The sequence below is a fragment of the Dipodomys spectabilis genome, unplaced genomic scaffold, assembly GCF_019054845.1.
Source record: "Dipodomys spectabilis isolate Male_0828 unplaced genomic scaffold, ASM1905484v1 ptg000145l, whole genome shotgun sequence".
In the NCBI taxonomy this organism is placed as follows: Eukaryota; Metazoa; Chordata; class Mammalia; order Rodentia; family Heteromyidae; genus Dipodomys; species Dipodomys spectabilis.
In genome coordinates this window covers 26,556,835-26,568,117 of record NW_024870822.1, presented here as the reverse complement: position 1 = coordinate 26,568,117, position 11,283 = coordinate 26,556,835, and the positions used below count along the sequence as shown (strand labels likewise).

At 40.3% G+C, this 11,283-nt stretch overlaps 1 protein-coding gene across 1 annotated transcript; it reads right to left on the bottom strand.

The window, feature by feature from the left end:
- On the bottom strand, positions 1-951 carry LOC122117788 (olfactory receptor 2AG1-like). Its single transcript, XM_042691632.1, has one exon. It carries the CDS (start codon positions 949-951, stop codon positions 1-3), a length of 951 nt encoding a protein of 316 aa, XP_042547566.1.
- Between the last annotated feature and the right edge of the window lie 10,332 nt (positions 952-11,283).

Here is an 11,283-nt window from a genome sequence, read left to right as displayed (position 1 = left end):
CTAAACACTGGAGTGTGAAGGCAGGATGTATTTTCCAAGGACCCTCCTCAGGGCCCCCATGACCTCCTTATTTCTCAGGCTGTAGAGAAGGGGGTTCAGGGCTGGGGTCACAAGTGTATAGAAAAAAGAGACGTTATTGTCTTGTTTGGGAGTATGGAAGGAACTGGGCAGAACATACATGACTATGCCAGATCCATAATATAGTCCAACCACAGTCAGATGGGAGGAGCAGGTGAGAAGGGCTTTCTTTCTCCCCTCCTTTGAGGGCATGTGGAGCACAGTGAAGAGAATTAGTGCATAGGAGACCAGAATGGCAGCAAGTGGGGCAATCAGGAATATCACACCCATTGTATAAACCATGAGCTCAAATCTAGAGGTGTCTGCACAGGCCAACTTCAGCACAGGTGGGATCTCACACAACAGATGTTTAATCTCCTGGCCCTTGCAGAAGGGAAAATGCATAATGTACATGGTATATCCTAGGCCACTCACAGAGGAAATGATCCATGTTGTTGTCACCATGAGCCAAAGGACACTTGGTCTCATGAAGATCATATAGTTCAGAGGATGACAAATAGCCACATACCTGTCATAGGACATAAACGATAGAAGGAGAGCCTCTGCTCCACCCATAATCAGCTCCAGCAACATCTGAAGGGCACAGCCTCCAAAGGAGATGGTGTTATCGCCACGCAGGAAATCTGTGATGGCCTTGGGGGCGATACTTGATGTGAGAAGAAGGTCAATGAGAGAGAGCTGTCTAAGCAGGAGGTACATGGGCACGTGGAGCCTCATGTCCATTGTGATGACAAGGACCAGGAGCCCATTACTGGTCAGGGCCAGCATGTACAGGCATGTCATTGTGGGACAGAGCAGTTCAGGAAACCTGCTGTCATTAAGAATGCCCACCAAGATGAAACTGCTTCCCAAGGTGGTGTTCCAGAGCTCCATTCTGTGCATAAAATCAGATACCTAATGGAGGTCTTTCTAAGGGATTTCAGTCAATGTTTGAGTAGACTCAGACCAGCTGGGGTAGCCAACAGAAATCCTGTAGAATATCTTTCAGTTCCCTATGTTACCTCTGTGCTTTCTAATTTTTATCAATGATTTCAGTGAATCATAACAATCTTTGAGTTAGATGGGCTACAGATATGTTGATTATTAATAACCATTAAATAAATAAATAAATAAATTATATATATTATCCAATAGAATACATCAGGGCAAATATCTTCATAATGAAAGAAAAGCATCCCTTAGTTTATAGTGAAAAATCAACAACTTGGTATCGGTATAAAATCTAATTGTTTCCATGTATAAAATGTACTTAGGACTATTGCTCCTTTTAAAAATTATATTCATAAAAAATTCTTGCAGTTTCTTCCTTGACCTGAAGTCTACCTTTACTTTCTCATTTCAAAGGTGAGCTTTCTCCACAGCTTTCTCCACACAGGAATTGCTGGGTGACTTGATCCCAGGTAGTCTTCACATGCACTCCTCTCCTGGATGGTTACCCATGGTTTGCTGGAGGAAAAGTAAATCTGGGCAAAAATGAATTATAGGCTAAATTGAGCTTAAAAGTAAATTGAGATCAACTGCACAAAAGTTTTTTTACCTCTTTAAGTTAGTAATAATTATTTACTCAGTGGAAATCAAAGAGAAGGAATTGGATGCAGTTTCTGGAGGCATATTAGCAGTTTCTGTTAGTGAAGGGACTGTATTTAAGGTGTCAGGTATATAATATAGACAATGTAGGAAGGTAAAAGCCTTCCCACTACCTGAGCTTCACAGCAACACCCTGAACAGAAACATTGATTCTTCCCTTTGCACCTCAGAAATCTTGCTGATTTGAGGAAGGATTCAGTCTGAATACACTGAATATAAATGATAGTACTGTTGGAAGGGTTTAAATTGGAAAGGACATAAAGTATGTGGAGTATATGAAAACATCCAGGTATTCTGCTTTTTATAAATTCACTCCTGTTTATTTTGAAAGCTTAAGTGATACTATGAAATAGAAGTAAAAACATTATTTCATTGTTTTAGACTCAGGCTGGTCTTGATCTATGAATCTTATGAACTCAGCCCCCAAGTGTTAAGATTACAATTTCAAAAGATCATCCCAATTTTAATTGGTTTTTCTGACATATTTTTTTGGCATTGAGCAAGTATGTAGAAGAGAAGAACTTGAACTGATACACTTTTATTTGATAACTGTCTTTTTGAAATACTGTTTGAGTCCAGGAAAATGCATAGGTAGGAAAAGTAAGGAAGCTTGAATTGAGGGGCTAGTTACTTGCTTCCTTTCTTGCTCTTTCTAGTATTCTACCAGTTCATCTATACCTCTACCTCTCATTTTCCTGGTTTATGGAGATCGATCTCATGACTTTTCTACTCTGGCTGAATCAGGAGACTCCTGGTTTTAATCTCCTGAGAAGGTTGGATTGCAGGCAAGAGCCACTGGAATGTAGCTAGTACTGAGGCTTATACCAGAAAGTCAGTATGAGAAAATCTAAAAACTTAAGCCTGACCAGTAGTACTGGATATTCAGTATGTTCCTTCACGTGTGAAATATATATCTGTCAAAGTGTTTAGGGTACAGATGGAAGTGAGTTAGGAATGAAGTATGAGAAACTAGACAGTTAGGTAGCAGAACAGTAATTCTTAGTCTTGTTATTCAAGATTCATGGCCTCCTCCTAGTTTCTAGAAATAAAGATACATTCTTTACCTCTAAAGAAGAAACATACAGCCTGATGCCCATATCCAGTGTCCTGGAATTATTTAGGGACAAAAAGGGGCTGAAGATGCTGAGGGAAAAGGAGGTGTTTCTTCTGAGACTGTGGGGTGAAGTTGCTCATGGCAGTCAGCCATTTCAGGAATCAAAGATTCCTGGAGTCATCACCATGACCAGTCCTCTCTGTAGAAAGGGATGAGTGCAGTTAATCACCTGCGAATCCAGGCAGGATGTGAGGTAAGACAGTCTCTGATTCTCTGGAAATGTCCTCACCCAATCCCCAAGAGAGAAAGTTTCTCATAGCACTGCAGGGGTTCTGGCTGGGTCTGGAGTCTATGTATTCTTATCTGGCCTCTATGATAGAAGGTGTGCCTGAGAGAATTTAGGAGACCTACATGGGCAGAGCTCCAGTGAGTCACACTAACTGTCTCTGGGGCAGTTGGGCTTCTGGCTCTGTCCTGGCACCTTATTACAGTCTCATCCTCCCTGTTGACATAGGATCCTAAGAAAACATTTTCCTGGAGAGTGGATTTTAATAAATCCTCTTGGGCTTGCCCCTAGCACTGCCATTTCTTCAGGCATCGCCCATCAAAATGACTCTTAGTCTTGAGGGTTTGTTTTGTTCCACGTGATCTGGCCATTGAAGACCCTGATTCAATGGCTGGTTTCAGTAACTGACCCAGCAGCAAGAGACATGGCCAGCCTCTGCCCAAGTTATAAGGGAGTCAAGTCTTCCATCACTGATCTTTAGTTAGTATGCAACACTGATCGAATCCATGCTTCTGTGCTTTGTTAGTTTTTTTTCCCTTGTCTGTCCTTTGTCATTTTTCTTGTCTGCTCCTTTGCCTCTGTATCTGTATTCAGGGGACAGATCTGTACAAGATCTCAAGATGATGAACAGTTCCATCCCTCTGGGTTACAGCTCCAGCTCAGGCCTTTCTCCCCTCTCCACCTGCTCTTCATGTCTCCTCAGTGTCATTCCTCTCACCAGTCAAGAGCTGCTGGAGTTTTCTATCTCTGCACTCTCAACTTGCAGAAAGTAAATAATACCTTTTCATAATAATACCTTATAAATTACGTTTATATCCCCAAAAGATACTGTACAAACACAACAGAAATGATACAGTTTAATGCTGTTTTGAATTTAAGAAGAAACAATATAGTGAAGAGCCTGATGCCTGAGTGACTCCATCTTTAAGCTACTAACTATCTTGTAAAGTATGAGTCATGGAACTGACCATGAGCCCAACCCGGGAATGGCACACAAAGAAAAACAATTCTCGGGCAACCAGCGACATAAACAATCCTTGGAAAAAGCACAGGAATCTCCTCCAGATGCATCAGTCAAGCACTGGTTGGCCATACAGGACCCGGTGACCCAGTAGTCAGACAATTCTCGTCAATAGCAGTGTTAACCAATCATGTTTACCCAGCTTAGCTTGTTTTAAATGTCAACCAATCATATACTTTCTCATGTAAAAGTTCCTTAAAGTTGTTTGTTCAATGCTATAAAAAGTGTGCTGATTCTATGCTTGGGGCTTCTCAGCGTCACTGGTTACCGAGTGCGAGGAGGACCAATCTCAAGCTTGCAATAAATGACTCTTTTTTCACTTACATTGATCTTGGTCACTGGTGGTCTTCGGGAGGTCTCGAGTCCGAGTACAACAATAGAAGTCTTCTAATTCTAACTATTCAACTGGCAAGTATATTGTAACATTCAGGTCTGAAACTTTACCCTAGCTCAGATCCTATGATCTCCATCCTTGATACCAACAGGTCTTCTACATACAAACTCTCTTCTTGGTGCTTCATGTGCCCACAAATTACAGAAACAGAAAGCTGTTTCTCCTGCCTGGCTGTGTTTGGGCTATATTATGGGACTGCCACACTGATATATGTCCTGACATTCTACCGCTTAAACAAGACATCATGCTCATGTTAGTCTTCTCCATAATGACTCCAGTACTAAAAACTTATCCATAGCTTGAGGAATAATATGGTTTTAGGGACCTTAAGGGCTCTCCTGATTAAGCATATGTTTCTGGAACATCCTACCCTCTAGGTAGAGCTCTGTTGCCTTTTAAATTTAATTCTTCCTCAAAGTCATATCTGATTAAAATACTAAATTATTGTACAACAACTATAGTGAAGAGCGAATCTTTTGACAAAGTAACATAGGAATGTGATTGGACACGTGGAATACTCCTTAAATTTTCTCATTAGGAGGTATTTTGTAGGCTATGAATTTCCGTATTTAGCATTAATACTTTCTTTAAATACTAGTCTTCATCTTGCCATAAAGCTATTAAAGGGTTCTGAAGGTATCACAAACTTGATCATGGTCTCTGAGCTTTCTAGTTTGCCTACTGAATCCATTTGAGAGACAGAGGCGTTAGTTTGGACTGGAGACCCTCATGAAGTCTCAGACAGCCATGGAGAGGAGTAGAGATTTGTATAAATTGTGAAAAGGTCCTGTTGATGGTAGTAGTCTTGTCGAATGTCCTTCTGTAGTAGTTTACTTTAGAAGTTGTTGTTTTCTATAGGTCTGCAAACTTACTTCCATTAATTTACAGATTTGATGTAGTTCAAAAGTAATCATGTTTAGGTTCCCATATTGCTCTTCTTTATCTTCTTTCATCTCTCTCTTCTTTCTTTTCCCCCTTTTCATGTTTTTCTTTAGCTCTGTCTCTTTTTCTCCCTTTGTTTCGTTTATATGTCTTTTTCTTTATTGGTATTGATTTTAGATCTATGACCATGTTATCTTTTTAATATGATTTTAATTGACAATAATAATATAATGAAGAGACTTTATTCATCTTGTGTGTTAAGAGATACCAGAAAAAAATCTGCAAAGGGAAAGAATGAGATGTAAGAGGGAATAATTGATAGGAAAACCCTTTTATGTGCATCTGTTCTTTTTTTTCATCATAATGACATTAATTACAATGATAATACATTGTATACTTGAAATTGTTGAACAAAGATTTATCTGTTTTTAAATATATAATGCAAATTTAAGCACAGATGAGTAAGCTTTAATTACCAATGCTATAATTTACACACACATCAATATATCAGAATGAACACTATATTTGTATCTGTCTGTCATCTGTCATTCTTTCTGTCTGTCTGTCTGCCTGCCTATCTATCTGCCTGCCTATCTGTCTGTCTGTCTGTCCGTCTGTCTATCTATCTACTTGTTCTAGTGAACACAGGTATCTCTTCTAAAAAGAATAAATTATATTAGGATTTTGAAGACACTTTTCCCTTCATAAATATAAAAAATATATGTGTAGCACCATTCACCAGTCTTGGTGAATGCTTGACATTTGTTATCTTGGTTTAAGAGTCATGAGATAAGGCTTCTATTTATCAATATTTCCATCAGATGAGAAAACTGCGGTACAAAATTGGAACATAGTGTTTACAGATGCTCAGATGACAAAGGTCGGACAGGCTTCAAACCTAGGTACTCAGGCCTCTCCCACTATCAATACTCTACACAGTTACATCAAAATAAGGAAAGAAGAACCACCAAATATTAAACAAGAAAATGAGTCAAATTATCACTCAGAAATTTAGCAAAGTATAACAAAAATAAAGGGGACCTTTTAAAGCAATGTTTGCTTCTTTCTAGCCATTCACATTTTATCCTTTTCCTTCCTTCCTCCCTCCTTCCTCCCTTCCTCTCTCTCTCCCTTCCTTCCTTCCTTCCTTCCTTCCTTCCTTCCTTCCTTCCTTCCTTCCTTCCTTCCTTCCTTCCTTCCTTCCTTCCTCCCTTCCTTCCTCCCTTCCTTCCTCCCTCCCTTCCTTCCTTCCTTCCTTCCTTCCTTCCTTCCTTCCTTCCTTCCTTCCTTCCTTCCTTCCTTCCTTCTTTCCACTCTTTCTTTTGCTATTTCTTTCTTTCACTCTTTCATTTTGTGCCAGTCCTGAGGCTTGAATTCAGGGTCCGTAATCTGAGCTTTTATATTTCTCAAGGCTAGTACTTACCAATTTAGGCATAGCTCCCCTTCTGACTTTTTAGTAGCTTAGTGGAGTTTCACAGGCTTTCCTGCCTGGGTTGGCTTCGAACTTCAGTCCTTAGATCTCAACCCCCTGAGTAGCTGGGATTACAGGCCTGAGCCACCACCCCCACTGTATTTCATGAGTTCTTAAGACTCTTGGTTTAATGAACTTTAGCTGCTTTAGCTTAGTTTTACAGATGGATAACTTAAGAATATAATTCTGGGTTTCCCCCAAGCACTCTTGTCAAAGAGGATTCCTACATAAGACATAGCAGTGTGGACTTCTGCACCCAGAAGGTTCTCGATGTGTGTTTTCAGTCTCTTCTGTCTATTAGTAATGTAGTTTGTTTGGAGAAGGTCAATGAGAGAGAGCTGCCTAAGCAGGAGGTACATGGGCACGTGGAGCCTCACGTCCATTGTGATGAGCAGGCGCAGCAGCCCATTGCTGGTCAGAGACAGTGTGTACAACACTGTGATTGTGGCACAGAGCAGTTCAGGAAATCCACTGTCATTCAGAATGCCCACCAAGATGAAGCTGCTTCCCAAGGTGGAGTTTCAAAGCTCTATTCTGTGCATAGAATCAGATATCTAATGGGAAGTCTTTCAATATTTGGATAGGCTAAACCAACTGTGGTTGCCAGCAGAATTCTGTTCCCCCATATTTTCTGATTTTCTCAATGTTTTCAGTGGATTATAATGATCTTTCTGTTAAATGGCTTACAAACATGCTGATTATGAATAACAATTAACTTTATCCTTTCTATAAATAATAAAAATGAATCCACCTGGGCAAATAACCTCATAGTTTGTTATGAACCTTCAGTTCATAACAAAAAATATAACTTGGCCTTGGTAAAAAAAAAATCTAGCTATTTTCGTGCTTAAAAGCTAGTTGGGATTGTAATTCATTGTTAAAATTGGCTCATAAATTAATTTTGCTATGTTATTCCTTCACCTGATGTCTGCCTCCTTTGTTTGGTCTCAAAATTGTTAACTTCCATCACACAGCAATCTCTGGGTTTTAATCACATGATCTTTTATTGTCTTCAAATATACTCCTCTCTTGATGGTTGTATGGTTGGTCTACTGGAAGAAAAAAAATTCTTTCAATTGGAATGATTGAGTGATAGGCTTTAATAATAACTTGGTAGACATAGTACAAAAATATTTAACTTTTCAAGGTAGTGATAAAATATTTACTCAATGGAAGCAAAGAGAAGAATCTGGGTGGGATTTCTGGTGGCATGCTAGCAGGTTCTGGTAGTAGAAAGTATGTGTTTAGGGTATCAGATACATAATAAGGTCATTGTTTGTGGAGGGGAAGGGAAAAAACAAATTGTTTAAATAGGGATACAGGTGGACCCATTGCAACAATGAGATGTACAAGATGTTATGTCGAAAACCGAACTTTACAAATTTGGTGCGGGACGAGGGGGGTGGAGATGGGAAGGGATGGTAAGGGGAAACAAAGGAGGAGGCAACAATGCTTGATAAGAAATGTACTCATTACCTTGCTCATGTAATTGTAACCCCTCTGTACCATATTTTCACAATAAAAAAAAGAAAGGCAAAAGACATCCCACTACCTAAGACTCACAGCAACACTCTGAGTATGATGTTATGATGTTATGAGGACACTGAATGTAAATGATACTACTGTGAATGGAATTGAATTGGAAAGGAGCTGGAATATGTAATATATATTAACATATTCACTATCTTGCCCTTTGTAAACACACCCCTGGTTGTTTGGAAGCCTAAGAGGCACTGTAGAAGAAAAGTAAAAATGTATACATTATTTTTTTTAGTATATATACACATGCATACATATATACCTCCCTCTCCCTCTGCAGTTTCTATCTTCTGAGAAAGGGCAGTGAATATACACTCTATTTATAAAAGAAGAGCCCTATTGATAAACTGCTGGTGGTGTAGGGAAGGTCAGAAAGGGTGAACTTCACACTGAAACTATATCACACTGAAAACTATCCTCAGAGGTGGAGGTTAGTGGAGGAGAATTATTATATATTATGGAAGTGCCCATTATTTTGAACAATTGGAGATATAGTCTCATGGACTTTTCTACCCACACTGACTTTGAACTATGATTCTTCAGGTATCAGGCATTTTGATCATCTAGGATTATAGGCATGAACCACTGGAACCTGATCAGTACTGAAACATTTACCATAAAACCAGCATCACGAATTCTAGAAACTTAGGTCTGACGAATTGTACTGAATATTACAGATGTTTCACATATAGGAGGTGGACATCTCTATCTAGAGCCTTTGAACACAAATGTGAGCATGAGAACCATGACGCCTGAGAAACTAGGCAGTCTGAGAGAAGAACAGGAACTTTTGCACTTGTTTTTCTAGATTCAAAGCCTCATGTACGTTATAGGAAAAATAAAGACAAAGTACTTACCTCCAAAGAGTGGTAAAGCCAAAGTCTTGGGATTCAATTGGGCCTTGAAGTGGTTCAGGATGCTGAGGAAAGAGGAGGTGTATCTCCTGAGAGGGTGGGGTGTAGATGTGCAAGGCTGCCACTAGGGCTAAAGGTCAAAGGTCAAAGGTTCCTCCTGTCACAACCATCGCCAATCTTCTCTGAGGAAAGAAGGGGACAAATGTAGACAATCACCTGAGAATTCAGGCAGCCAGCTGGGGTACTCAGGATGTGACTGCTCATTATGTCCTTACCAATTTCCTTTTCATGGGTGTGCAGTGTGTATTGGTGGGTCTGGAGTTCCTGTCCTCAGATTTATGCTCTGCAAGGTGGAATCTGTGATAAATAATGAGCTTTGCATGATCAGGGAAAGAAGAATGGGCATGGTTGCTCAAAGAACCCTGCCATTGTTTCTCTTCACTGTTCCTTCTCTGGGGCAGTTGGGATTCTGGCTTTATCCTGGGGACTTTTTTTTTTTGTCAGTCCTGGGGCCTAAACTCTGGGCCTGGGAGCTGTCCCTCAGCTCTTCAGCTCAAAGTGCTCTACCACTTGAGCCACAGCAGCACTCCTGGCCTTTTCTACTTATGTAGTGTTAAGGAATTGAACCCAGAGCCTCATGCATGCTAGGCAAGCACTCTACCACTGAGCCACCTTCCCAGCCCAGTCCTGGAGGACTTATCACACTCTTATCCTCCCTGGTGACATGGACTCCCAGGTTAATACTTCTCCTGGAAACTAGATGTTAATGAATTCTCCAGGGCTTGTTCCATGACTTGCCATTTCTACACACATCATCCTAAAAGGACTCTTGAGTCCTGGCTTAACAGTGTAATTTTGTTAAGAGCGGGGCTTCCTTCACTAACCTTTAATGAACCAGTAATACTGATATGATGGATGCTTGTATGGTGTTCAAGTTCTTTTTTTTCATCTCTACCCTCTCTCATATATGCCTGACCCTCTGTATTCTGTGAGCTGAGGATGGCTCTGGACAGAACTGGAGATGATGACACAGCTCTAGCGTTCAGCTGTCACCGCTTCATTTCAAGCCCTCCTCTTCTCTCATCCAGCTCTTCCCTCCTCAGTCTCCAGTCTGTCTCCATTCTCCTCACCAGTCAAGACTGGAAAACAGATTCTGATGCTTTCTTATCTTTTACCCTCAAATTTCAAATAATCAATAACATATTTTTACATCTCAGTTATAAAATGTATATATTCCCAAATGTTACTGTGCAAACAGTATGTATTCTATAAAGAAGGAAAAGATAAATCTTCTCTGTTGTTCTGACTATTATAATGGTGAGTATATTGTGAGGTTCATGGCTGAAATGGTGTCACTCATTGGTACCATTGTAATCTATTCCCTAATTGTCTTCTCTGGAACACAGGTGCCCTGAAATGAGAGGAGGAAGAAAGCACTTGTTACCTGCTGTCTCACCTGGCTGTGGTTGGGACGCATTATGGGGTTGCCATATTCATGCATCTCCTGTCCCATCCTTCTACATTCCTAAATCTGACAATGCTCTCTGTCTCTCTGTCTCTGTCTGTCTCTCTGTCTCTGTCTCTGTCTGTCTGTCTCTGTCTCTGTCTCTCTTCTCAATGATCACCATGGCACTGAATCCCTCACTTATAGCTAGAGGAATAAAAATATCCTAGGAGTCAAGAGGATAGTCCTGGTAAAACACATGTTTCAGCTACATTCTGCCCTTTAGGTACAATCACTATAGTGAAGAGTGAATCTTTTGATAGAGTAATATAGGAATGTGACTGCATGTGTGAATTGCTCTTTAAATGTTCTCTTCAGTGGGTATGTTACAGGTTAGACGTTTTACTATTTTATATTACTGCTTTTACCTCTCTGTCTGTCTGTCTGTCTGTCTGTCTGTCTGTCTGTCTGTCTGTCTGTCTGTCTCTCTCTCTCTCTCTCTCTGAGTGTGTGTTAGGCTTCTGGTGTTGGAACTTAGGACCTGGGTACTGTCCCTTGGCTGTTTTGTTCAAGGTTGGTGCTCTACCACTTAAGCTCCATCTGGCTTTTATTAGTTAATTGAAGATCAGAGACTCAAGGTCTTTCCTGCTCCAGCTGGCTTTGAACCATGATC

Coding starts and splice junctions, on each gene's coding strand:
- LOC122117788 (XM_042691632.1), bottom strand. CDS start 951: ATGGAGCTCTGGAACACCACCTTGGGAAGCAGTTTCATCTTGGTGGGC.